Raw genomic sequence first — 25,641 nt, 5'->3', positions numbered from 1 at the left:
CGGAACGGGGCTGGATTTTAGAATATTACGGACAACACCAGCTCCGAGTACCGAGTAGACCGTAAGCCCTAAAGCCAATGGAAATAATTGCACGAATAAAACGACCGAGAAACAAAGGTGCCTGAAAAGGAGATGAGGCAGTGTGAATAGTCGACGCGTGTAAAAAAAAAGTGCCAAGTCGGAGTGCCGGGATGTTGTGACTAAGCAGGCATGTTGGTAAGCCGTAACAGTACGTTACTACGATCCTCGCAAGCCCATTCACTCTCCTCTCACGCCCCTTGAGAGAATTCCTCTAGCTTCATTGCTCTATCTCTTTGTATTTGCTTGAATGGCCCCGCGTGGGAGTGCCGTTTAACTCCTCGCCCTTGGCTCATCCCAGCTCGATCGGCCGAAACCCTGCTCGCCTGGACCAACCCTCGAATCTCTCGCCTGGCCCTCAAAGCGCGCCCATCGCTACTTTGCCCTCTGGCTCTTGCTACGACATAGGATAGTGCGATTTCGTAGCGCTCAGACCCTGTGATTACAGCTAAACCGACCATCCCCCTTCGCGCCCGGCGCCATCGGATCCCGGCCCTGCAAACCGGATGCTTGTACAGTGCCGACAACAAAGGTTTTTGTCAAGTTTTATGCCCTTAAAGGGCACACCAATAGCCTAGATGGCTTCCGTATCCTTCCCTGGGGAGAATGGGGAGAACAACAATGAGCAAGGTGGTGATATCCGGGAGGTCAGCAGCAACGTGTCTAAGCCCACGAAACGACAAAGATGGGCAACGACTCGAGCCCCCGGACATGGAGGAATCAAAAAACGGGTCTCTATTATTGATCGCTTTCATAAGCGGTCAGATATGAAAGAGGAAAAGCGAAAATCAACCAACACAAGCGCCTCAACCAACGCCGGATCGACTGACGGCGAGGAAAACCCGGAAAATGGACCGAATCGCAGAGTGTACTTCAGTATTCCGATTCCAGAGTCCGAACGAGATGAAGATGGCCACTTGCGAATTACCTATCCCAGAAACAAGATCCGTACCGCCAAGTACACACCTCTTACCTTCGTCCCCTACAACATCTGGTTGCAATTCCACAATATAGCGAACATTTACTTCTTGTTCGTCATTATTCTTAATGTACGCCACATATCCGTCCCTCTTGGATTCTATCGGAGTTTAGCTGACTGACGTGCTCTAGTTCTTCCCTATTTTCGGTGCCAATAACCCTGGTCTGAACGCCGTTCCTCTGATTGTCATTATTGTTGTGACGGCTATCAAAGATGCAATTGAAGATTGGGGTCGAACGGTGTCAGATAACCAAGTAAACAACTCCCCTGTTTACAGACTGGTCGACTGGAACAACGTCAACTCGACCGAAGACAATATTGGACTATGGCGTCGAGTCAAGAAGGCTTGTACCCGAGGTACACTTTCGTCATATAAGTGGATCGTGTCTCAGTTCAAAAGAAAGGAATCTGGAGAGTACAACGAGGACGGACAGCGACGCCAATCCTTCATGAGCACCGCGGATCCTCGGGCGTCAATTTATACAGAGCGCAACTCCATGGCCCCGGAAGATGTCGCTATTCCAATGACTGATGTTCCGTCGCCTCAACCCGAGGCCCGCGAAGATTGGCCGATGATGAACAATCCGGAGAATAAATTCTTGTCCCCGAACAGCGCAGTCCGCGAGAGCATCATGGAGCCTTTGCCGGACAAGAAACACGGAACTGTACTGGACATGTCCAAGCAAACACCTGGAAAGGCTCGTTTCAAGCGTGACCAATGGAAGAGTCTGCAAGTGGGTGATTTTGTTCGTTTGTATAACGAAGACCCAATCCCCGCCGATATTGTCATTCTCTCTACATCCGACCCAGATGGCGCTTGTTACGTCGAAACGAAAGGACTAGACGGAGAAACCAACCTGAAAGTTCGCCAGGCTCTTCACTGTGGTCGTCAAGTCAAACACGCTCGAGATTGCGAGAAGGCCGAGTTTGTGATTGAGAGTGAGGCGCCTCATGCCAATTTGTACTCCTACAATGGCGCTGTCCGCTGGGATCAGCGTGACCCGCGTTTCCCAGAGGCCCCTCGGAAAGAGATGGTTGAGCCGATTACAATCAACAACATCCTGCTCCGTGGCTGCAACTTGAAAAGTACTGAATGGGTCCTAGGTGTTGTCCTTTTCACTGGCGGAGAGAGCAAGATCATGCTTAACTCCGGTGCAACTCCCGCCAAGCGCCCCCGTATGGCCAAGGATCTTAACTGGAACGTCATTTACAATTTCATCATTCTCTTCCTCATGTGTCTTGTCTCGGGTATCGTGAACGGAATTGCATGGGCAGCGCCAGACAAGTCTTTGGACTTCTTTGATCTTGAGTCATATGGAGGTACACCCCCTGTGACCGGCATTGTCACGTTCTGGACCGCCGTAATTCTGTTCCAGAACTTGGTCCCCATTTCGCTATACATTTCACTTGAAATTGTGCGCACTATTCAAGCTGTCTTCATTCACAGTGATCTCTACATGTACTACGAAAGACTCGGCATCTACTGTGTTCCCAAGTCTTGGAACATTTCAGATGACGTCGGTCAAGTGGAGTACATTTTCTCAGACAAGACTGGTACTTTGACCCAGAACGTTATGGAGTTCAAGAAGTGTACAATTAATGGTGTCTCATACGGTGAGGCGTACACTGAAGCCCAGATCGGTATGAGGCGCCGTGAGGGAGCCGATGCTGATGCAGAGGCTGCGGTGGCCCGGCAACAAATTGCTGCTGATGGGCAGGAAATGCTTCGAAACTTACGTCGCATTCACGACAATCCTTACCTGCATGACGATCAGCTGACTTTCATTGCTCCCAAATTTGTTGCCGATTTGGAAGGGAAATCTGGAGAGCAGCAGAAGCAGTCCGCAGAGCACTTCTTTCTGGCTCTCGCATTGTGCCATACCGTCATCACCGAACATACCCCCGGTGATCCTCCTCAGATCGAGTTCAAGGCTCAGTCCCCCGATGAGGCTGCGCTGGTCAGCACCGCTCGGGACTGTGGTTTCACCGTGCTGGGGCGTGCCGGCGACGACCTTCTCCTGAATGTTATGGGCGAGGAACGCACTTATACCGTTTTGAACACGCTTGAGTTCAACTCATCCAGGAAGCGAATGAGTGCAATCATCCGAATGCCTGATGGCTCCATCCGCCTGTTTTGCAAAGGTGCTGATAGTATCATCTATTCTCGTCTTGCTCGTGGTAAGCAGCAGGAGCTCAGACGACAGACCGCAGAGCATTTGGAGGAATTCGCCAGAGAAGGACTCCGAACCCTATGTGTTGCCGACCGTCTACTTAGCGAAGAGGAATACCACAGCTGGGTCAAGGACCATGACATTGCTGCTGCTGCTATCACTGATCGTGAGGAGAAGCTCGAAAAGGTTTCCAGTGAAATCGAACAGGAACTCATGCTCATTGGTGGAACTGCCATTGAAGATCGATTGCAAGATGGCGTGCCTGACACTATCCAACTTCTTGCGGACGCTGGTATCAAACTTTGGGTTTTGACTGGTGACAAGGTCGAGACTGCTATCAACATTGGCTTCTCATGCAATCTTCTCAACAACAACATGGAATTGATTGTGCTTAACATTGCGGAAACTGAGTTCCAGCAGGCTACAGCTGAGCTTGACAAGCATCTGCAAACCTTTGGTTTGACCGGCTCGGATGAAGAACTCCTTGCTGCCCGAACAGACCATACCCCGCCGGAAGCTACGCATGCCGTGGTTGTCGACGGTGAAACCCTCAAGCTGATGCTGTCCGACGAGTTGAAGCAAAAATTCCTTCTGCTGTGTAAGCAGTGTAAGGCTGTGTTGTGCTGCCGTGTCAGTCCGGCCCAGAAAGCCGCTGTTGTCAACATGGTCAAGAATGGCCTCAACATCATGGCCCTTTCTATTGGCGATGGTGCCAACGATGTGGCTATGATTCAAGAAGCCGATGTCGGTGTTGGTATTGCTGGTGAGGAAGGTAGACAAGCTGTCATGTCCTCGGATTATGCTATTGGTCAGTTCCGGTATCTCCAACGCCTCCTCTTGGTGCATGGCAGATGGTCTTACCGTCGTCTCGGAGAATGCACGGCGAACTTCTTCTACAAGGTACGTGATAACATCTAAACGAGATCATTCTCTCTTGCTAACTATTCTACAGAATCTTGTGTGGACATTTGCTCTCTTTTGGTACTGTATCTACAACGACTTCGACTGTTCCTACTTGTTTGACTACACATACATTGTGTTGGTCAACCTTGCGTTCACTTCCTTGCCGGTTATCTTTATGGGTATCTTCGACCAAGATGTGGATGATAAGGTATCCCTCGCTGTCCCGCAATTGTACATGAGAGGCATCGAGCGCAAGGAGTGGTCGCAGCTCAAATTCTGGATGTACATGGCCGATGGCCTGTACCAGTCGATCATCTGTTTCTTCATGCCTTACCTCTTGTTCAGCCCGGCAAACTTCGCCACTGGCGATGGCCGGAACATCAATGACAGAGCGCGTATCGGTATCCTTGTCGCTTCATGCGCCGTTCTCTCTAGCAACCTCTACATCATGATGAATACCTACCGATGGGATTGGTTCACTTCTCTGATCAACGTTATCAGTAGTTTGCTGATCTTCTTGTGGACCGGAATCTACACGTCTTTCACCTCCTCAGGCCAATTCTTCCATGGCGCTGCTGAGGTCTATGGAGCCTTGAGCTACTGGATTGTGCTTTTGCTTACTATCCTGATCTCCTTGCTCCCGAGATTCACTTACAACGCCATTCAGAAGGTATTCTTCCCGCTTGATGTCGATATCATCCGAGAGCAGGTGACACAGGGCAAGTTCAAGTACCTGGATGCGCTGGATGACATGCCCACCGTGCCCCCTAAAGCGAAAGACCCCGCTTCCGAGACCACGGTTCCCAGTGAAGGATCGGCAGCTTCTTCAGAGATTGTGAAGCCAGTTCAGCCCGCCATGAAGCAGGACACTGGCGTTCCCGATGATGAGCGACCCTTCTATGCGCCTTCCATGGCCCCTACTGCGAATACACACAATCCCCGCAGTCAAAATGGCAGCAATGGCACAAACTACACCGCAAGCCTTGACCAATACCCGCGACCACAGTCGGTTGACTATGTTCGCCGATCTCACGACCGGACACGGCATTCCTTCGAACGGGGTCGACCTAGCTTCGAGCAGAGCAACGATTTCACTTCCGCTGCTATGCTCTCTCGAGTGGAGTCCTCCAATACACCCCATCGTCAAATTGAAGATCCGTTCCGGACTCCTGACGATGCTTCTGCACATAATATGATTTAGAGGAGCGCATATTGCGTTGCATTGACCTTGACGACCCATCCGATGACGTTCTCCCCTCGGTTATTCTGATCTGCTCTTTGCGATTTTCCCTCACCATTACTATTTTGACGAGCAATATTCTGTGGTGTTTTCCTTTTTTGAGTGTTATATTCCCTGATAGAAAGCCGGCGTTTGGTTTACTACTTTATTCGGCCGGAGGCTTAGCGCATGTCTTGTTTGTTCCTTCTCACTCCGATCTTACTCTTTTCCTTTCTTTATTTATACACTCCCTTAAATGATGTCCTCTTGTTGCATGTTCTATACTGAGACCTGTTTGGTCTATCGTTGTACAAAAGCGTTTCTGTCTCTGCAAAAGTGCATGACACCCGCATTTGAACGTTTCCTGTTGACTGTTATCCATCAGTGGGGTCATTTCTCATTGGAAGATCTTTTGGCTTTTCCTCCTGTTTGTGTTTCTTGCTCCTGAAATGGAGGTCTAGCCAGCATTGGGGGATGATATTCATGTATTCTATTCAATGCCCTCAGTGAGCAAAGTACTTAATGCGGTTATTCCAAGGCCTATTTTATCCATATTTTAAACTACAGTGTAAAAGTTGTAGACTAAATCATGAACGACGCAGAGTAGTCCCCTGATCTCAAAGACTAGTGACTTCTAAAGTGTTTCCTACTCGGGTAAAATGGCGCGCGTCCACGCGTAGATAGCACCTCCACCGCCTGGACTACCAACCAATTAGACGCGTTTGACCTCGGGATTTTTGTGTCCAGCTTGAGCTTCATACAAAACACTTGCTGTCTTCAAACTCCAAGGTGCTTCTTCCTCATAACTCTTTGACTTCTGGGACCGAGAGAGTATCGCATACCAATCGTTCCTCAGCACCCTACTCCGCTGCCTCACCTTTCGCCGCAACCACCACCTTGCCTCAACACTTTTAGTTATCCCGCTTGATTTGCGATACCCTCGTTTGCACGCCGACGTATGACATTCTGAAGATCACTGTCTCTCAAATTCACACGCAAAACGGTTTCTGAACAACGATGCATTAACTGCAGCATTTCTGGGATGAAGGAACCAGATTCTGTCATTTAGATCCAACCACTTCCACATTTCGAGACTGCCATAGTCATGGAGTTTGTGGATGCAATCAGGTAGGTGATTCAACCATTTCGGAGCGATTGAATTGGAAGTAACAAGGTGGTACTTTGTACAGTGAGCTCAAGTCCCTTCCGGAGGGCACCCACCTCCTCTGCCCCCGACAGAATGAAGATGACTACGGACGTTACGACAACCTCGACGGAGTGGACGAGTCAGGCAGGTCTATCCAGGACATCGCTACTGAAAGCACCACTCGAAAACAAAAGTTCCTTTCATGCATGAGAATCCTCGCATACAACAGCGATGGCGTGGAGGAACTCCAAAACTGGGTTCTGAGCACACTCGATGAGACGCTGGAGAAATGCGATCTTTGCATCAAGGAATACTACACTGGCAAAATTTGGCTTATGGATCAGTTGAAGGAGGAGAACTATCAAGAGGAGGACATTGAGGCGTTTGCCCGCACTATCGATGAGTGGGACATCAGAAGGATCACACGCAATCTGGCCACAGCGACCACACAGCTCAGAGCAACTCCAGCACAAAACATTTCATTGAATGTCTTGGATCGAGCTGCGTTGCTGTCAATCTTTGAGACTCTGAGTTGTGACGCCATGTTGCGCAAAGAAAACCTCCTGCAGGAGCACTTTGATGAGCCATTCAAGCTGATCCAGACCAAGCGAAGTCTCAAGGTTTCGGACTATATACCTGCGGTTACTCAATTTCTCTTCGATATTAACCCACAACGCAGTTTCTGGGCTATTCAGGCCTGGACACGATACTCCCGGTCTCCAACCACCCTGGAATTTGACTGGGCGATGCGTGATGGGATCCTCCAAGCTCTGCGGACAGCATCGCAACAACCGCCTCAGTTTACGTCTATTCAACGATTGTGGCGGGGCATGCAGCTTATCGTCAAAAAAATAGACCAAGGGCAAATCACACATCAGCTTCGAGGGTTGGAAATTGACCCCTGCCGCCTGTCCGTGGAACACCTTGCTCTGCCTATCACTGGTTTACGCTTCCTTCTCAACACCATCCAGACTTTCCTCGAAAAAGCCCCAGCCGACTTCTGGGATGCCATGCAAACCATATCACCCCAGGCAATCATGGAGCTGGCATTCTTCAACACTCAGTTCAATAATTTCCTTCTTGAAACAACCGAAGGCGAGCCTTATGAGAGGTCCGCACTGAAAGACATGCTTTCCTGGATCACGCCGTTCCTCAACTCTTTGAAGGGCGCCCATCAGCCGTCTGCCTGTCGGTTCTTAGAGCTGCAGCTGCTCTGCCGGCTTCAAGATTCACAGTTTCCCAACCTCACTCGATACCATTGTTTCCACATTGGCTTGACCTGCCTTCTTCAGACGCTTCGCCGCTTCACTGACAACGAGGCTTCTCGAGGCTCAGTCGCACGCATCGTGCTGGCAGAGACAATGGGGGTGGTCAGCGATAACATCACTACGATTCTCAACCCTCCCATCTTCAATGTTGAGGAAAGCCGCCAAGAAGAGATCGTCACCCTGTGCATGGATGTCGTGCGGAATACCTTGGCACTGGAGTGTCAGTCTTTGAAGACGGATTATGAAGTCATCCTGAAGCATAACACACTCTCGCACGGAGTGTCTACATACTCTGCCCCCATTTGGGACACTGTTATTAAAAATCTCCACCGGGACAACTTGCCGCTGTCGAGTTCGGCGCTGTTGGGAATTCTACCTCTGGTAGGACTGGAGAAATTCCCTACGAAAGGAGAAGGAAACCAAGAGAAGACACATTTTAACATGATCTATGGCCACCTCACCCATCTCTCATGCAAGATCATTGAACGTCTATCGGAATTCCCCCACGAGCATTTGGAGAAGCTATTCCGAAGCCAGGACACAAGCAGCGCTTTGATATCTGCCCTGTTTGCTGCTGACTTGGACACCTATCAGGCCGCTGTCGACGTGATCAAAAACGTCAGTGGTCAATCAGCCCGAAGAGACGCCATCTCTCACCTGCTACAAACGGACTTCACACTTACGGTCTACGGTCTCAGCTGGTCATTCCGCCGAATTTCCAACATGAAGACATTTGCGCCAGCTCCAAGAATGCTTTACACTGGTACGGATATTGTAGAGATCTTATGTGACAGTCAGGCTGGTATGCTGCGCACTCGTAACCTTGCAGATCGCCGAGAGGTCCTGTCGTTGCAGAAACTATGGGAGTATTTGTGGTTGGCATTGACCACGATCTTTGACGAGACCGAGGCGTGGCATCTGCGTGGCAACGACAAATCCGTCATGCTTGAATTCTGTCGTGACACCATTCAATTTGCCGACTTCCTGTTCGATCAATATGGTGTATTCTTGGGGGCTGTAGCAAACGCAGATCCTGGACAAAAGTCCATGTCTGAAAACTTTTTGAAGTCGCCTACCACGACCATGAGTGCCATGGTCAAATGGCTCAGGCTAAAGGATGAATACCTGGCAACGACTCTCGTAGGGTTGGTTTCAAAGCTTCTACGGAGACTGGGCGCAATGGACGTAACTACTGTGAAGCCTGATGCCTTGAGCTTTATTGAGGGAGTTGCTGTTGATGGAGCCATCAAGACGATCCTCACACAACGTGAAAAAGCTGAACTGGTACGCTCGCTCGAAGCGTACTACAAGAAGCCAGTCGTTACTGCTTCCACTGCCGCCCTCAAGAAACAATCCTCCATTACTTCCTTTGCGAAACCCTCCGATATCTCGAGCCCCTCTCGCATCAGTGATGATGAGTTCGACGATAACTTAGCCGACCAAACCCTTCTTGAACTCTCTTCTTCTGTGGAAATCAACAAGGCGCGACTTGCGGCCCAGGCAAATCGGAACGCTGAGAAGGCGGGCAAGACCTCCTTGTCTTCTATGTCTTTCAAGGCACGCCGTGATAATGCTTCCAAGCCTGTTGTGCCTTCACGTCCCAAAGATGACGCAACACAAGTTCTTTCTTTCCGTGAGAAGCGGGAACGCGAGAAGGAGGCAAAGAAGAAGCGAGATATGGCCGAGCTTGCCAGACTCAAAAGGAGTATGCCTGCGCAAGGTGTTGCTCAGCTCACTGCTGAGCAAGGATCGGGCCTGAAAGGTATTGGTATCAAGGGTAAAGACCATACCGCGCCCGCAGATAGCATGATGGTTTCCTCTGGTTCTGAATCGGATTCTGAAAGCGAAGATGAATTAGATACAGAGCTCTTTGGTGCCAAACCAAAGAAGCCGGATGCCGTCGCTGCCTATGAACTAAGCAAAAAGCAATCACTCCAGCAACAGCCCGTCAAAAAGATCAAGCGTCATCGATCTATCAAAGATATGCGAGCACGCTTGGCTCCAGACTTGGGTTCACTTCACCACTCCATTCTATCGTGGGACTTTTTCGCTACGGGCGATCTTCCTACAACATCGGACCAAAAGGACTACACCCTTGTTTCGAACTCCTTCCGTTCTCCAGGTGACTATCAGAGTACCTTTGAGCCGCTCTTGATCCTCGAGGCGTGGCAAGGATTCCAGCAGTCGAAGGAAGAGGGCAATTTTAGGAACTTCCAAGTCAAGGTGATGACACGGTTGGCTGTGGACTCATGGATTGAATTCAGCACCCAGCCACTTGGTCTTCCGCCCAAGGATTTCAGCATCGGAGAAGGTGACCTGGTCTTGTTTTCCAATGTGTCCGAGCCTACAAAGGACTCCACTGCGCCTCATGTTCTCGCGCGTGTCTGTGGTGTGAATCGGAAAAACGCAAAGCTGGAGATCACATATCGAGTCAACCCTGGAAACAACAAATTCCTCGCAAACTTCGGCCCCGGTACTGAAGCCTGGGCGGCCAAGATCACATCTTTGACTCCCGTGGAGCGTGAATACGGCGCCCTCATGGCCTTGCAGTACTACGATTTATGCGAAGAGATTGTTCTAGCCAAGCCTTCCCCGATTCTCAACTACGCGGACACAAGGCTTCAACCTATCATGGACAACTACACCATCAATCGTGCACAGGCCAAGGCTATCAAGTCAGCTGTTGATAACGATGCATTTACTCTCATTCAGGGTCCTCCCGGTTCCGGAAAGACAAAAACTATCATCGCACTTGTTGGAAGTCTCCTAACCAATGTTCTCGGGAAACAATCTGTGAGCATCGGTGGACCCGCAGCCAGAAACACGCTTTCCAAAAAGCTTCTGCTTTGTGCGCCTAGTAACGCCGCCGTGGACGAGTTGGTCATGCGTTTGAAAGAAGGCGTCAAGACAGCTGATGGTCGCCAAGAAAAGGTCAATGTCCTTCGTCTAGGACGGAGTGATGCGATCAACACTAAGGTCCTGGATGTCACTCTCGATGAGGTCGTCAATGCTCGTCTGAACCAGGACCCCAGTAAAGGAAACGGTGTCGACATGCAGAAGCTGTACGAAGAGCACAAGCAAACCGATACCACCTTCAAGGAACTTCGCTCACGTCTTGATGAAGCAAGAGCAAAGGGGTTGCCTCCACCAGATGAACTCGAACGCGAGTTTGAGCTCATGAAGAAGAAGCGATCGCAACTGAGTACTTCCATTGACAAGGCTCGCGATCAGAACCATACGCTGGCTCGCAACGCTGATATGCATAAACGGCGCATCCAAGAAGAGATCATCAACGGCTCTCATGTCATCTGCACCACTCTCAGTGGGTCTGGTCATGAAATATTCCAGGGTATGAATGTCGAGTTCGAGACAGTCATCATCGATGAGGCCGCTCAGTGTATTGAACTCAGCGCTCTGATTCCCCTCAAGTACGGCTGCTCAAAGTGTGTACTTGTCGGTGATCCTAAGCAGTTGCCCCCAACTGTCCTGTCAAAGATGGCGTCCAAGTTCCAGTACGAGCAGAGTTTGTTCGTTCGTATGCAGCAGAACCACCCTAGAGACGTCCATTTGCTCGATATTCAGTATCGTATGCATCCGGAAATCAGTGCTTTCCCCAGTGATACGTTCTACGAAGGCAAGCTACAGGATGGACCGGAAATGGCTAAGCTTCGCCGTCGCCCTTGGCATCAGAGCGAACTTCTCAGTCCTTACCGATTTTTTGACGTTCAAGGCATGCAGTCAAGTGTGCCCAAGGGCCGCTCTTTGGTCAACTTGGCAGAGTTGCATGTAGCGATGCAGCTTTACGAGCGTTTGATCACTGATGTCAAAGAATACAATTTTTCTGGCAAGGTTGGCATCATCACTCCTTACAAGGGCCAACTCAGAGAGATGAAGAATCAATTTGTACACCGATACGGAGAAGACATTCTGAAAAAGGTCGACTTCAATACGACCGATGCTTTTCAAGGTAGGGAAAGTGAGGTTATCATCTTCTCTTGTGTGCGAGCATCCAACAAAGGTATCGGTTTCTTGGCTGACGTCCGACGTATGAACGTCGGTCTCACGCGTGCCAAGTCATCGCTCTGGGTTCTGGGTAACTCGCAAGCTTTGATCCAGGGTCAATTTTGGAATCGCCTCGTCCGCAATGCGCGTGAGCGAAACATTTACACCGAGGGTAACATCATGAAGATGTTGGAGAAACCGCAGTTTACAGGTTACAAAGAGGTCGAAATGATCGATATTGGTGCTGAACAAACCCCCGATATACCTCAACTCAATGCTACTCGACCTGACACTCCCGACGAAGCACTCTCCGTACGCTCCATCTCTCGTCCTTCGTCGGCCTCGATTGATCTTGACTCGCGTTCCGTTTCGGTGTCCGTTTCTGGCCGCGGTTCGCCCCCAGTGTCACGGCCCGACGGACCCTCTGGGGGAAGTACGGGCTTGGACACAACTAAGATGTGTGCACTATGTGGAAGCGCGGATCATTTTACCTTCAACTGCGACAATAACGAAGCAAAGGAGCATGCCCGGGGAACCTGCTATCGATGCAAAGGGGGCGGTCACACCAAAGTCTTCTGCACTGCCGAACTCTGCCTTGAATGCGGCCAAATTGGGCATTCTGTCGGCAGCTGCAAGTCCATGACACGTCTCTCGAAGTTCGAACGTGATCGCCTTTCTAGAGAAGAGTACAGGCTCCAGCAACAAAAAAAGGAAAGGGGCGATCGTCGACGAGAGAATCAGATGGGAGGGCACAACCCGAATGTCCCAGTTGTCCAGGCTACTACTGCGAACCCTCCTCCCAAACCTGCTGAAGGTGCAAAGCGAAAGCGCATGGATTCTGTTTCCGATGGACCTAACCCACAACGTCCTCGAACTGGACAACAACCGAATCCTCCATCCCATGCCCCCACCGGTCCACGGAATACCGGCCATCCAGGTCTCTCTAGACCAGTTCAAGCTCCCAAGGGCCGACCCACTGGCCATCCAGGTCTCTCTGGGCCAATTCCTGCACCGAAAGGTCCAAACGGAGGCCCACCAAGGGTAAGTCGCTTTTCTTCGCTTCTTACGAACACGCATTAACCAATCTCTAGAATGCTTCCTCTGTTCCGAATACCCCCAAAGGCCCGCGAGCCGATGAACCACCGCAAGTAAGTTTGGCCGTGCACTCAATCCATCGAGATCCATCGAGCGAAAACCTGTCATAGATGCTAACAATCCCTCAGGGTCTCATCAAGCCGTCTCGCGATGCCCCGGCTTACCCGACCGCGAGTCCCCCACCGAGAGCCCCGCCAACAGAACCCAGAGCAGAGGTAAGACATTTATCTAACGTATCTAACTTTGCGATCTGTCATACTAAATCACATCTAGGGTTCCAAACTAGGTCCAAGGCCCCGTCCCCCCATGCGGAAAAGGAAGGAAACGGACCCGTTCATTCGCCCCAAACGCAAGTGAGCGTACATTCCGATCCGTATACGACTCAAATTTGAGATCGCCTCCGATCGCGAAATCTCACAGAAAGAAACACAAATCGAAGGGAGTCTTCGGGGTTTTCTTTCCATATAGACTCGACTCGTGATGAATCCGAGTTGAAACTTCGAGCATTACACGGCGTCAGCGAGGTCTTTTGTTTCTACACTACATCAGCATTTTCCTAGCTATGGTACAGCCACAGACGCCATAGCTATATGTAAGTTTTGAATAGCCAATGTCAATACGAGTCTGGGCTATGTTGCTGGGTCATCTTCCCGTAGTTTCTAGACGTTTGACGGCGGAGTGGGGATGACATGTTAGATGTTATACATGGTCTGGTCGGATTGATTCCGGGCTAGGAACTAACCGTGGCTTTATGGACATATTTGCTATGATATGTGCCTGGCAGCCATTCGCTTGAAGTTGCCATGTGGATATTTACCTGTAAATTTCCATGTCTATTTACATGGTGGAATTTGAATGGAACTCTAGAACACGCAGCTGTGCAGAAAAGCGTTTGGATCGGAGATTAACCAAAATAGAATAGCCCCAGCAAGGGGAGAGAGGGGAGAGGAAGTGATAGACCACAATAATTGATGATTTAGAGTGGATCTAGACAAACTTTACTATGGAACATTGGCTGTTCAAGGAAGCTAAAGATCTAGGGGTCTGCCCTTGATACAGTAGTCAGTCGACTGTTCTATATTGCCGATATAAGCGCGAATTGAAGTGAAGGTGTTATGTATGCAGGACTATGACCTTAGAATGCCATTTGAATAGCTGTCAAATAACTTAGATGAAAAAGCCACATGTAGACTGTGTTCGATAGTACGGGGATCTGTGCGTATGAGCTGTCACTTCCCTCCTCCACTCCACTACACACTACACTACTGTATGTACAGTACTTCTGTGTTTGCCATGATCGCCTAATCCCTGAGTCCGATCTGAACTCTCATGAACTCTTCCCGACTTGGACACCTCACATCCACATCATTGATCATTGACGTTCTCCTCCTCCTGTCGGTAATCGGCCCCTTGCCTCCGCATATTGCCATATTGAAGGGCAAAAGGAGAGGGAAAAAAGCAATTGTGCTATGGTTCAAAATGAATTCAGTTCAATTCTCGATTGGTCTACTCCGTGCCAGCAGGTATTCTCCATGCAACAATGGGCACAAAGGCAAACACCGTGCAGCGCTGTGTCATATACATGTATCGCGAACTCCAGTGTTTGATCAGGATTTGGGGTCCACACCTTGCATCGGCGAATCCCTTTGAAGGAATGCCTGATGATATGCAGAACCTCTTTGTCGGGTTCCATTTTGACCTCAACTACTGTGCCTTTGCAGGTTCCGAGGGCGGGTCTCCTGCGTCTTGATCGTCTAGGTCTGCCCCCGGCCAAGCAAGGATGCGACAGCTCACCTGGGGATCTTTCTATTAAACTCTTCTCCCTGCCGGTTGCCTCGTCTCAGGTTCGACTTCTGTTCGCTTGTTCCTGCGCTCTCATTGCTCCTCATACGCCACCCTCGATCTTCTCTATAGTGGCGCACCCTGTATATACTCGTGTCATCTTGAGACAGATCATATCGGCTTGTGTTATATAACCTCACGAGCCCCGATTCACCTTTCCACAGGTGAGCATGTCTCACGTCGAGGCATCGCCCCGGTTCTGACCTTGCAAGGATAGCATTGCTGTCGCCGTTGATCCCTTTGGGAGCCTGATGTCGACACCCGCGAGTAGTCGCATTGAAACGCCAGCCAGTATTTGATGCCCCGTCTCTCTATGCATTGGGAATCCTCGCATGACTGTGCCGTCGCACCAAGCCCCATTGTCCGGACTTATCGACCCGATCCCCTGCCATCGAAACGTAGGATCTCTACCATGGTATCGCCAACACCTGGGCATGTGCCCTCCAGACCCCGAGATGGAAGTGGTCCACGCCATCAAGCTCGCTCTGCGGGCACAGCTGAGCGACCTGGCCGAAATGAGAGCTTGGTAGACCTCGTTCGCTTCTTTCAAACACAGAACATGCCTGCGCAACCTTCTACGCCGTCTCAACCCCCACCTCCAACTCCAACTTCGCCTGCAAGTCCGTCGGATACGACAACTGCACTGCCAGTTGCAGCGGAATCCAAGGAATACAAGCCAGACCCGAAGCAGGAATTGAAACCATTTCATCGTCGCCTCCTCCAGTTTGCTCAGCGACAAAAGAAAGAGTCGTCGCCTCGATCCAAACAGGAGGAACAACAACGCCAGATGGATGCACTGATGAGGGAAGGATACCTCATCCCGGCCCCTCTACCAAAAGATCTCAAAGGGCCAAAGGAGCCTCGAACTTCTAAGGACAGTAGTCTATCCCGAACTCTTTCTAAGTCTAAGAAAGACGTCGAAAATATTGGCCAGCCATGGCTACAGGCGAAAGCCGATGGAACCAAGCGACCAACCGACACACGGCGTCGCCTGGCCTCTTTGGACCTTGATGACTTTGGCTCAATGGTCGATGTTGCCGTTTCGCTTTCTTCGGAATTCGACGACGCGATGCCGCCTCCGTATCAACCATCTGAGAATGTCCTTTCTCAGTCCTCAGCAGTGCCAAACTCGAACTCTTTAGACCCAACCCCTCAACCCATCATTCAATCGGCTTCTTCGCTCGCTTCTACCAGCCACAGTCGCAATAACCCATCGATTGATGAGCAAATCAATCGACCATCCAGCTCTGCGGGTTCCAGTGCTCGAATGAATCCGCAAAACACAGAGTCTCTTTCGCGAGTCACAAGCAATGCACCAAGCAATGCACCAAGCAATGCACCCCCGAGTGTAGCTGGCACAGAGTCCTCTCCTCGGCCCTCCCTGGACAGCCAGAGGCGCTATCCCGCTGGAAAGTCGTCTGACTTGGATCAATCTCGTCGTACTCCGACCCCGACTCTGAAGCTCTTCCCTGACGTTGCACCACCTCGCAAATCTAGCATCACTGCACGGAGAACCTCAGCGGTGCCACGGTACCAAACGCTCCCCATTACTGTGTCCAGCTCTTTGCTCGGCTCACAGGTCGAGCCCTCTGGCAGTACCGATTCCAGCAATGAGCCGCGAAAGTCATCGGATGTATTCAAGGACACGCCGGCTAAAGAGGCAGCACCAAAGTGCACAGGCGCTCTTGCACCAGCGCCTCAGTTGACCTCTGAGGCAAAGACATCTGTCGGAAAAGCCCAAGCAACCAAGGAGTCAACTCCACAAGATCAGGCCAAGTCTCGACCAGCGTCGTTGTCCATGGGCACGCTCAAGGCATTCCCTCTTCCAGCGCCAACCAGACCATTACCCTCGTTGCCCGAGGCTGAACGTGGCCCCAGCGCACCTCCTCAAGCAAATGCTCGCTTGAGTATCCGTCCAGCTGGTTCGGGGCTAATGTCTTTGGCTCAGCAGTCCTCAGCAGAGACTGTTCTCGAGGATCCTGAGACTAAGTCTGCTGTTGACAGTCCTCAAATCCTGGAATCGCGCCCTGCAACCGCTTTAGGTAATGTCGACGCTGGAGGCTCGATTGCTGACGACGAAGAGAGTGTCTCTACTTCGTCGATCTCAGATTACTCTAAGTCTATGTCTCCTGCCCAGTGCACGCCTCGAAGACGGGCTGCTAGTATCCGTATCCCTCGTATGGAAGAACTCCCTGAGAGCCCTTCCAATGCAGGCGATAAGGGCCAGCCATTGGCCGACTCTCCCATCTTGGGACACTCTATCCCTGGGAATTCCCAGGGCAAACGTATTATCCTGAACGGATTGCAGATCAACTCTCAAGTTGGTCGAAAGAATCTTCCGTTCGGTCTGCCATCACCTCCCCCTACTGCCTCTCTCCCATCAGCTCCTCCTCCCTCTCACCCGCCTCCCCCTGTTCCTAGCCGCGCAGCTGGCCAGCACAACTGCACTGCAACTAATGCGGCTCTGCTTCGATCTATGAGAAGCATGGATGGACCCCCTCCACCTGGTTCTTACCGCAACTCAATGATCTCTCGAAGCGACAGCTCACGGAGCAGTCTTCGCCATGAGAGCTTCCCCGACTCATACCAAGAAAGTCGTCCTGACAGTCGTCCTGAGTCTCCACTGCCTTCGTCGGATGATGAAGTCTTTGGTCCCAATGCTGGTGTCAAAGTATCTCGTCGCCAAGCCGAAAAACAGAAAGGCGCCCAGGCAACTCACCGTGGACGAACGATGGATACACGTCAAATGTCCAGCCACAGTCGTCCTCGCTATCCCCATTCGGCTCATTCTATGATTCCCCAAAGCCGCAGCCATCCCAATCTGGAGAAGACTGCATCCCCTCAGTCACAGTACTCCATGTCTACGCAGCGGTCTCGGGGGTCTCAGAGTAGTCACCGCCCCCAGGCACTTCAGATGGACCACTACCTCGAAGACCGAGTTGCCAATCTGGAGCGTCAGAACCAGATCCTCCAGGCTGCTCTCATGGCAGCACTCAATGCTGGAAACAAGAATCCTCTAGAGGGACTGCTCGATCCGACTATGATGCCACCATTCCCATCTGGTCCATTCGCCAACCACTACCCCCGCCATGTCTCTCGCCCTGAGAGCTGGGTCAGCTCTTCTCGGAGTAGTGAGCACAGTGGCTTTGATACCTCGAGCTCTTACCGAGAAGGCCGTCCGAATGTCAAGCAGCTGGACAACATGATTGAAGACATCGAGTCTGGCTGGATGTCGGACAAGTCCAGTCTCAGCGGTGCTCACGTTTCACGCAAACGATAAATAACGATCTTTGCATTTCTTCTGTTTTCTATCTTGGACGATATCACCCTTCTCTTTGGTCACGATTATTTGATTTCTTTTTTATATACACCAGTGCTTTCGTTTTGGCTATTTTTTTCGATGATACCATTTTGTCTTCTTTTGTTTGTACATCAGCGAGGTTCCGGTCAATATGATGCTATATCTATGTTAATGCAATGGAGTATGTCAACTAATTCGTAAGAATCTGCTACTTCAATGGCGTAAGTGGGAGACCCTTTGGTAGCAGGACGCAGTATAATTTAATAAGTAAACAATCGCTTTAAGGAAGAATTTAGACATGATAAATGAAGCTATAACCTTAACACCTGGCAACCTCTAGAGATCCCAGTGCTTAGTCATTTGTTTGGGCCAAGTGCCGTGAAGTGTGAACAGCAGAACACAAGGAACATCGAACTCCTCCAATTCGAAGCCATTTGAACTGGAAACAGGAATAATAGGGACCATGAGTTGCTCATCTGTCTAAATCACCCCCACAGCCTCGAACCTCGACCCTCCACATACCAAAGCTCACACTCCCCGAACGCCCAACCATGGCGAACGCGACAGTAAGTACCAGCTCCTCTCGCATAATTTCAATCTAACAACCTCAACAGCGTACCCTGCAGGTCCCTCAACATGTCACTGCACTGCTCTCCCACCTCACCTCTCGCCCGGGCGTGCAATCAACCTTGATCCTCTCCCGCAAAGACGGCTCCATCATCCAAAGCACAGGACAGCTAGCAGGTTCAACCTCGGAAGAAAATGGGTCCTCTCGCGCTCAAATTCCTTCCTCCGAATCGAACCCTCTCTCCGCTCAATCCACCGACTCTTCCCCTGCCTCGCCCGCTCTTACCGCCCCCTCACAGTACCAGCCCTCTCAGACGGAGGCGCTAGCTGGTCATATCTTTGCTTTTGTGTCCAGTGCCTCTGCGCTGGGTGTTTCACTCTCGCGGCCTACTATCGGCGAGGTTCCTACGGGGGAGGCTAGTCAGGATTATGGGATAGGAAAGGGCACAACGCGCGAAGAGGATCGTGATGGAGATGCTGGTGATCGCGAAGAGGATGACGAGGTGAAGCTGCTTCGGATGCGCACGCGGAAACACGAGATTGTTGTCGTGCCAGACCGGAAGTATCTGCTTTGTGTTGTACATGATGCCGCTCCTGGGCCTGCGACGAGTGCGCGCTCTCGGTAATGGGGTTGTTTTGTGTGGATAGGTTTACTTTTCTGTCTTTCGGGCTTTCTTGTCTTTACGGGGGTTTGGTGGCTTTGGATTTCATACATATACCCGATCGAAGCAGAATCATCGCATTTGATACTTGTCGTACTATTTTCTGTTGATATGTAGGGGGTTCTGTCGAGAATATGTGTTTTGGTGCCATTTTCACAGGGGTTGGACTATTGCTGCAGATTTGCTGGCCAAATTCCTGCAACGCTAATCAAAGATGACACGTCAAGAGCTAAATGGCCAACAGAAGTGCTCGTGTATCAAGCAAGGAATCGGAGTAGAACCCGCTATCAACTCTCACCAAGTTACCCCTCAGCGGCCGGGGCCAAGTACATGTAGGGTATACATTCACTTTTCGTTCTGCTGCCTTTCATTCTGCTGCATTGCATTGTAATCCATCTCTTGTAATTACTCAAGTTACTCAAGTCTATTCATATCAACATGGCCTCTCTGGATGTGACAGCAGCTCGCGCTCGCTTCCCTGCACTACAGCAGGAGCAGGTGTTTATGGACAATGCAGGTTAGTTCGAGAACCGGCATGAACCTTGGGTCTATCAAGGATACGAGATTTATGATTTAAGCTAATATTGGAAACCAGGTGGAAGTCAGGTTCTGGATCGTGTGGCGGACTCGTACGTCTACTCTGGACTAATGCAGTATACTCTTTATGGGTACTAACTCCGCCATACGGAAAGCATCCGTTCATACCTTTTGAACACGAATGTCCAGCTTGGTGCTACCTATGGGGTCTCCAAGACTTCGACAAATGCATATTCGGATGCATACAAGGTGGCTGCTGGGTTTCTCAATGCTGCCACTGAAGAGGTATATATCTCCACCGCGACCAACAATATCTATTGCCGACGGACTAAACAGATAAGAACAGAATGCTAATTCAAGTCTCAACTGATTAGGTTTGGTGTTTCCACAACCCAGCTACTGCACAATATCTCTATAGCTCTGAAATTCCATCCTGGTGACGAACTAATCCTGTCTAAACTGAACCATGAGGCCAACACTGCCCCTTGGGTCCAAGTCGCAGAACGGTTGGGCTTGAGAGTGAAGTGGTGGGCGGCTTCTGACCCCAAGAATCCCGTCTGTGATCCAGCCAAGTTGAAGACTTTGCTCTTCAACAAGACTCGGCTTGTGTCATGCCCGCACGCCTCCAATATCACCGGCACCATCAGCCCGGTCTGAGAGATTGCAGATACGGTCCATGCATATCCTCGTGTGAGTGCTTATATTCGCCACGATGGGTGTAAATGTCTCATCAGAATAGGCCCTGCTGTGTGTGGATGGAGTGGCCTTGGCACCCCATCGCCAGGTCGATGTAAAGGCTTTGGATGTGGACTTTTATGCAAGTGCCCAAACAATCTGATCTACTGTAATCTACAATGGCTCACTGACTGATGATTAGGCCTTCTCCTGGTACAAGGTGTACGGCCCACACCTGGCTCAACTATATGCCTCGTCCCGGATTCATGACCAGATCGAGTCGCTGGGGCATTTCTTCAAGGCCACCAACACCTTGGATTTGAAGCTTAACCTTGCATCAGCAAATTACGAGCTCACTCAGAGCATTCCCCGCGTTGTGGAGTACTTTGGCTCCGACCCTAGCACACGCTGGACCCAGATGGCGGAGCACGAAGAGCGGCTGCAGCAGATCCTACTGAAGTTCTTGGCTTCCGATAGCCGGATTACTATTATTGGAGAAGCATCGGCACGCAAGGAGCTCCGTGTACCTGTGATCAGTTTTGTCGTACAGGGTATGGGCAGCCAACAGCTGGTAGAAGCAGTCGAGGGCCGGTCGGCGTTTGGATTCCGTAGTGGTCATATGTACAGCCACCGGCTGCTGGCCGAGGTGTGTGGGCTGCCCGATGTGGAGGATGGGGTGGTGCGGGTCAGCCTGCTGCATTATAACACCGGTGAGTGGTCAGTCCGATATTTGTTCGGTTATGCTGGCCGGGACAGAGGCCGAGGTGCAGGGGCTGGTAGCACTGCTGCGAGAGGTAGTGTAGGTACTGTCTGTCTGTGTCTGTGTCGATGTCTAGTTTATGTCTACTCTGTCTATTCTCTGTCTATTCTCTGTCTATGCTTGCCAATAGGACTTGTCGGATCTGGATACAAGTATAGGCAGTATAACTTATCCTGCTACCCCTAACTATCGGTAACGTTATACTCTGTAGCTTGATGTAAGAGGATGTTTCTAGAAATGGACTTTCTTTCATTTCAGCCTAATCCTGTGAGGTCATCTGAGTCCCAAACCCCCCAGCCCGAAAGACGATCGGAGTGGCAGCCAATAGGGCTTGAAGCAATCACGGGTGGAGCAAAGACGTGGCAAGCGCCTTTATGACTCAGTGCCGACGGTCTCTGCCTATGGCAGTCTCTGGCAGTGTCTGTCAGTCTGTCACTGCCAATGTCTGGTGAAATTTAGTAATTTTGGGCTGCACAGACAAGGGTCATTCTGGGTACTCTGTTAGAGAAGCAACAATCACTACATTAGATTGAGATTATTTGAATGGCATATATTAACATCAGTATCAGTATCAGTATCAGCATCTCAGATCTATTCTATTCTATGATTCTCATCATTTTACAGAGTAGATAGAATATTGTAGAGTCACTCCTATCTCGGCTCCGTTCTCGCCGCATCCGGGTTTCCCCTTCTCACCGGAGACAAGAGTCATTTCTTGAACTTCAGTCATTCATAGAGTAGACCGGACTCTAAGTATACCTCCCAAGTATACTCTTCTATACCTATACCCTCCACTCTACCCTGTACCCTCCACCCTCTGAGTGGTCCCTGCGCCCCTTCCCGCCACCCATTTCTCTCGCCACAACTTCTCTCCCTTTTTGCCTCTTCTTAGTCACTTCAGATTCTGAAAGAGTCATAAGGTATGAATATATTCACTCTTCTCCAACTCCTCCCTCTCTCTCTCTCTCTCTGTGACTCCCCCACTGACTCCTTCCCCTTCCCACTAGGTCGCCTCTCTCTCTCCCTCCCTCTCCCTCTCTCCACTCCCTCTCTGCCTAGTCTCAACGCCTGCCTGTAACAAGTAGCCACCAGTGTGGTTCTGCCTGTTCATGCTCCGTTGAGTGTTTGTTCTTTGCCCATTTTCTTTCTCTTCAAAATGTACCCTATTGCCTCTTCCGACCCGATCGCCTTTGCTGTTAATCTCGCCTCTGGCTTCTGAATCATCACAAGAGTCACTCGCCACGTGGTATAGCACTTGGTGATCGGATCGTGAATATCTTCTTGTCTATTGTCTTGTCTTGTTGTTCTTGTTCTTCTCTTCTTTGGTTCTTCCACCTTAACTTATTACTCACCACTCCCGGTGGTTCCGCTTCTTCCTCAACTTGGCTCTCCACTAAAGGTCTGCCGTCGCCTACGTCGCAAAAGACGGCTTTGTCTCCTCGGCCCTCGTTCCCGGTTTCCTCTTAACGGTTTCTTCACTCGGTACAAATCGGACCATCTCGCCCTATCCGAAATGAACCCGGATATGTCAGGGATGGACGTCTTGGGTTTGCCCGCAAACCCAGGCTCTCAATTGACAGCGTCTCACCACGCCCACCCCTACTCGATCTCCTCCGCGTCTTCTTCCTCCTCCTCCGTCTTCTCCCTCGACTGCAACTCCGTCTCCTCGACCTCCACCGTTGATGCGTGGGACAATGAAGGAAACAGTCAAAGGAGTGCCGGAGGCTGCTCCCGGTCTTACAAAGGATCTGCTCGGAAAGATGGTGTAGTGCCGCCCGAGTTGCGTACGCATCCTCGGCGCACTAACGGTTATGCCTCTAGCGCTCCCAGTGCGCGGCCTCCGCCTTGTCTGCTTCGGCAATCGGAGCGGAAAGTCAACTTTGTCGATAATCTCGTCGGTAAGTCTTGGAACACAAGACGCGGTCTCGGACGCTCAGCTAAACCTTTTACAAGATACCGCGTCACAGATCGTTGAGACTATCTGGCCTCTGTCCGCCGCAGCATCCCGCAGTGATGCCGCGACTGGAGCCAAAGGCGTTCTTCCCCTCCGCATCTTCATTCAAGAAACACTCCGACGCTCGCGTACCAGCTATAGTACCCTGCAGGTGGCTTTGTATTATTTGATTAAGATTAAGCCCCATGTGCCCACTGACGACTTTACCAAGGAACAGCCTCGGGATCAGTCCATGCTGCGGGCTATGCAGTGTGGCCGTCGTATGTTCCTGGCAGCGCTGATTCTCGCTTCCAAGTATCTGCAGGACCGCAACTACTCCGCTCGTGCCTGGAGCAAGATTTCTGGTCTCAACACCCTTGAGATCAACCAGAATGAGCTGATGTTCCTTAAGGCCGTCGGATGGCGCCTGCATATCGACGAAGCAACATTCCAGCGTTGGACCGATCTGGTCTTGAAGTTGACTCCTGGTGCCGGTGGTTCCCCGGTGACTGAAGGTCAGTGTTGGCAGACGGTCCTTCCCAGACTCACTCCTGAACTGGACTCTGTAGAGTCAGAGCCTATGACCCCAGTCCCTGCGATGGGGATGGATCTCGGATTGTCCGAGTCTCCCTCGCCTCGCAGTGTGCCGACCGAGTCTCTCTCTCGCGAGCGGACCTCCTGCCCACGGGGTCTTCCCCGAACACTGGAGCCGACTCCGTGCATGGAGCTCCCGAGCCTGGCTCTACCCGGAATGCCTCGTCCTTCCATGCTTCCTACACCTCAGATGACCCCTCAATCCCAGGTGGCCGCCACTCCCGCTGCGAGTGCGGCTGCTTACTCCTGTCGCTCAGCTCTCAGTTCGGCTATGTACCAGGTGCAGAATGCGTGCATGGCGCGATCGACTCTCGATCAGCGCCCCCCTCTGTCATACTGCCCTCGGTCTCAGTCGTTCGATGGCTACCCGGCTACGGGTCGTCGGTCATCTTTGGCTCGCTCGACCTCTTCGGCTTCATCTCCCGAGTCTATGGTGTCGGATGTGTCAACTCTGTCGTCCCGCTCATCGCGGTCGTCGTCGGTCTCGTCCAATGCCTCGGGAACTGGCGTTACTGCATCCGCTCGTCTGGCCGTCAGAGCCACCTTGCGCTGCACCATGCAGGAGTCCCGGAAGACCTTGGCTATCGCCTCTCCCATCGAAGAGACTTCTCGAGTCGGTGTCTACAGCTCTCCTGAGTACCCCAGTTCGATGGGTTCCTCGGTCCCAGATCTGTCTGCATTCACCCTGGATTCCAGTCTGAATGAAGCCGCTCAGAGTCTCTGCGAACTTTCCGGTGCTATGCCAGAGCGGCGCCAGTGCCGGAAACGTGGACGCACTGGATCTGATGATCTCCTTCAGAACCATGTGCGCCATTTGATGAACCTCGGTGCCTCCGGTGAAAACACCGTGTTGCCTGATGGTCAGCTACCGCACTCGTTCATGATGCAACATGAGAATAATTCTATCTCCCAGCGAACTGGCCCCGTCTCAGGGCCAGTCGGCATGAAACGTGCCTGCTGCGGCAGTGAAGCACGCAAGGTCGCTATGAACCCGACTCTTCGCGTTGCTGAGTTCTTGAATTGACTTGCAATATTTTAGCGGATCTTTCTCTTTTCTATTTCCTTTGTGTGAGGTCAAACAAAAAAAAAGAAAAGTCCGTCGTTTCTTATTTGTTTCCAGCGACGCGAACCCGAAGTGTTCCTGTACATACCCCCTATTTTCTTGGGCACTCGGTCGCAGGGCTTGTGGGCGTTTGATTCCCAGCCAAGTGTACGATGAGGTGATTGACTGGCGCGTCTTTCCTTGCATCGTGCATCTTCTCTCACTTTTTACCCTATTTACTATTATACGAGGTTGCGTACGGAGTGTGGTCGGCTTGGGACGGTTATGGTCTTTATTGTGCTTTTATGGGAGCCGGCGTCTCTCCTGCTGTATATCTCTCCATCTAGGGGGTGGTATGTATGCCACCCCCGAGGGTCTTTCCCTCGGACAGGATAGCCAAATCAATACAGCTTCAAACAGCGATATCGGTGCCGTAAACGCCATCTCAGACGCCAATAGGCAGCTAGCCGTCTGACCACCCTGGAAGTGTGACTCATTCGATTTCTCCACTTTCAAGACTTCAACCGCTGCGGCGAAGCATGACTCAGCCCTCTGCCCTGGCTATCTATAGAACTGGATACGAAGTACAAGCCATGAGTTTCATGCATGACATGCTTGGCTGTGTGATTTTGGGTTAGTCGGGAGGTTGCATGCTTCGAAGATTGCTTATGCGTAGCGCTTATAGTTCTACCGTGGCTATGCTGAGCCCTATCTGCAGGAGTACTACAACAATTTAGACTTGTATCATGTTGTGTTGGATTCTTGAAGATGTTAAAAGACATGGTACAAAGTACGATCACTTGTTTTTGGCATGAAAATGAACATATGGATGCCTAAGAGCTCGTTTTCTGTGAAACTGCCACCAA

General features: G+C 50.9%; 7 protein-coding genes across 7 annotated transcripts; all 7 read left to right on the top strand.

Moving 5' to 3' along the window:
- Nucleotides 1-656: 656 nt before the first annotated feature.
- Nucleotides 657-5,332, top strand: N7508_004702 (uncharacterized protein; the record flags this gene model as incomplete). Its single annotated transcript, XM_058462768.1, has 3 exons — nt 657-1,127; nt 1,189-4,128; nt 4,181-5,332. The coding sequence occupies 3 exons, from the start codon at nt 657-659 to the stop codon at nt 5,330-5,332; spliced, it is 4,563 nt and encodes a 1,520-aa protein (XP_058319246.1).
- A 1,123-nt stretch (nt 5,333-6,455) lies between these two features.
- N7508_004701 (putative tRNA-splicing endonuclease) lies at nt 6,456-13,219 on the top strand (the record flags this gene model as incomplete). Its single annotated transcript, XM_058462767.1, has 5 exons — nt 6,456-6,478; nt 6,541-12,808; nt 12,859-12,915; nt 12,991-13,077; nt 13,136-13,219. 5 exons carry the CDS (start codon nt 6,456-6,458, stop codon nt 13,217-13,219), a joined length of 6,519 nt encoding a protein of 2,172 aa, XP_058319245.1.
- Nucleotides 13,220-14,402: 1,183 nt separating this feature from the next.
- On the top strand, nt 14,403-14,612 carry N7508_004700 (uncharacterized protein; the record flags this gene model as incomplete). The annotated part of the gene is made up of 1 exon (XM_058462766.1): nt 14,403-14,612. One exon carries the CDS (start codon nt 14,403-14,405, stop codon nt 14,610-14,612), a length of 210 nt encoding a protein of 69 aa, XP_058319244.1.
- A 504-nt stretch (nt 14,613-15,116) lies between these two features.
- N7508_004699 (uncharacterized protein) lies at nt 15,117-17,984 on the top strand (the record flags this gene model as incomplete). The annotated part of the gene is made up of 1 exon (XM_058462765.1): nt 15,117-17,984. The coding sequence occupies one exon, from the start codon at nt 15,117-15,119 to the stop codon at nt 17,982-17,984; it is 2,868 nt and encodes a 955-aa protein (XP_058319243.1).
- Nucleotides 17,985-18,556: 572 nt separating this feature from the next.
- Nucleotides 18,557-19,198, top strand: N7508_004698 (uncharacterized protein; the record flags this gene model as incomplete). Its single annotated transcript, XM_058462764.1, has 2 exons — nt 18,557-18,571; nt 18,620-19,198. The coding sequence occupies 2 exons, from the start codon at nt 18,557-18,559 to the stop codon at nt 19,196-19,198; spliced, it is 594 nt and encodes a 197-aa protein (XP_058319242.1).
- Nucleotides 19,199-19,672: 474 nt separating this feature from the next.
- Nucleotides 19,673-21,249, top strand: N7508_004697 (putative aminotransferase; the record flags this gene model as incomplete). The annotated part of the gene is made up of 6 exons (XM_058462763.1): nt 19,673-19,751; nt 19,830-19,863; nt 19,927-20,056; nt 20,132-20,422; nt 20,649-21,156; nt 21,203-21,249. 6 exons carry the CDS (start codon nt 19,673-19,675, stop codon nt 21,247-21,249), a joined length of 1,089 nt encoding a protein of 362 aa, XP_058319241.1.
- A 1,470-nt stretch (nt 21,250-22,719) lies between these two features.
- On the top strand, nt 22,720-24,757 carry N7508_004696 (putative G1/S-specific cyclin Pcl5; the record flags this gene model as incomplete). The annotated part of the gene is made up of 2 exons (XM_058462762.1): nt 22,720-23,104; nt 23,160-24,757. The coding sequence occupies 2 exons, from the start codon at nt 22,720-22,722 to the stop codon at nt 24,755-24,757; spliced, it is 1,983 nt and encodes a 660-aa protein (XP_058319240.1).
- Nucleotides 24,758-25,641: the final 884 nt, after the last annotated feature.

Source organism: Penicillium antarcticum, assembly GCF_028974205.1.
Source record: "Penicillium antarcticum strain IBT 31339 chromosome Unknown utg000005l_segment0_segment0, whole genome shotgun sequence".
Classification (NCBI taxonomy): Eukaryota; Fungi; Ascomycota; class Eurotiomycetes; order Eurotiales; family Aspergillaceae; genus Penicillium; species Penicillium antarcticum.
This window is presented reverse-complemented; position numbering and strand designations above follow the sequence as displayed.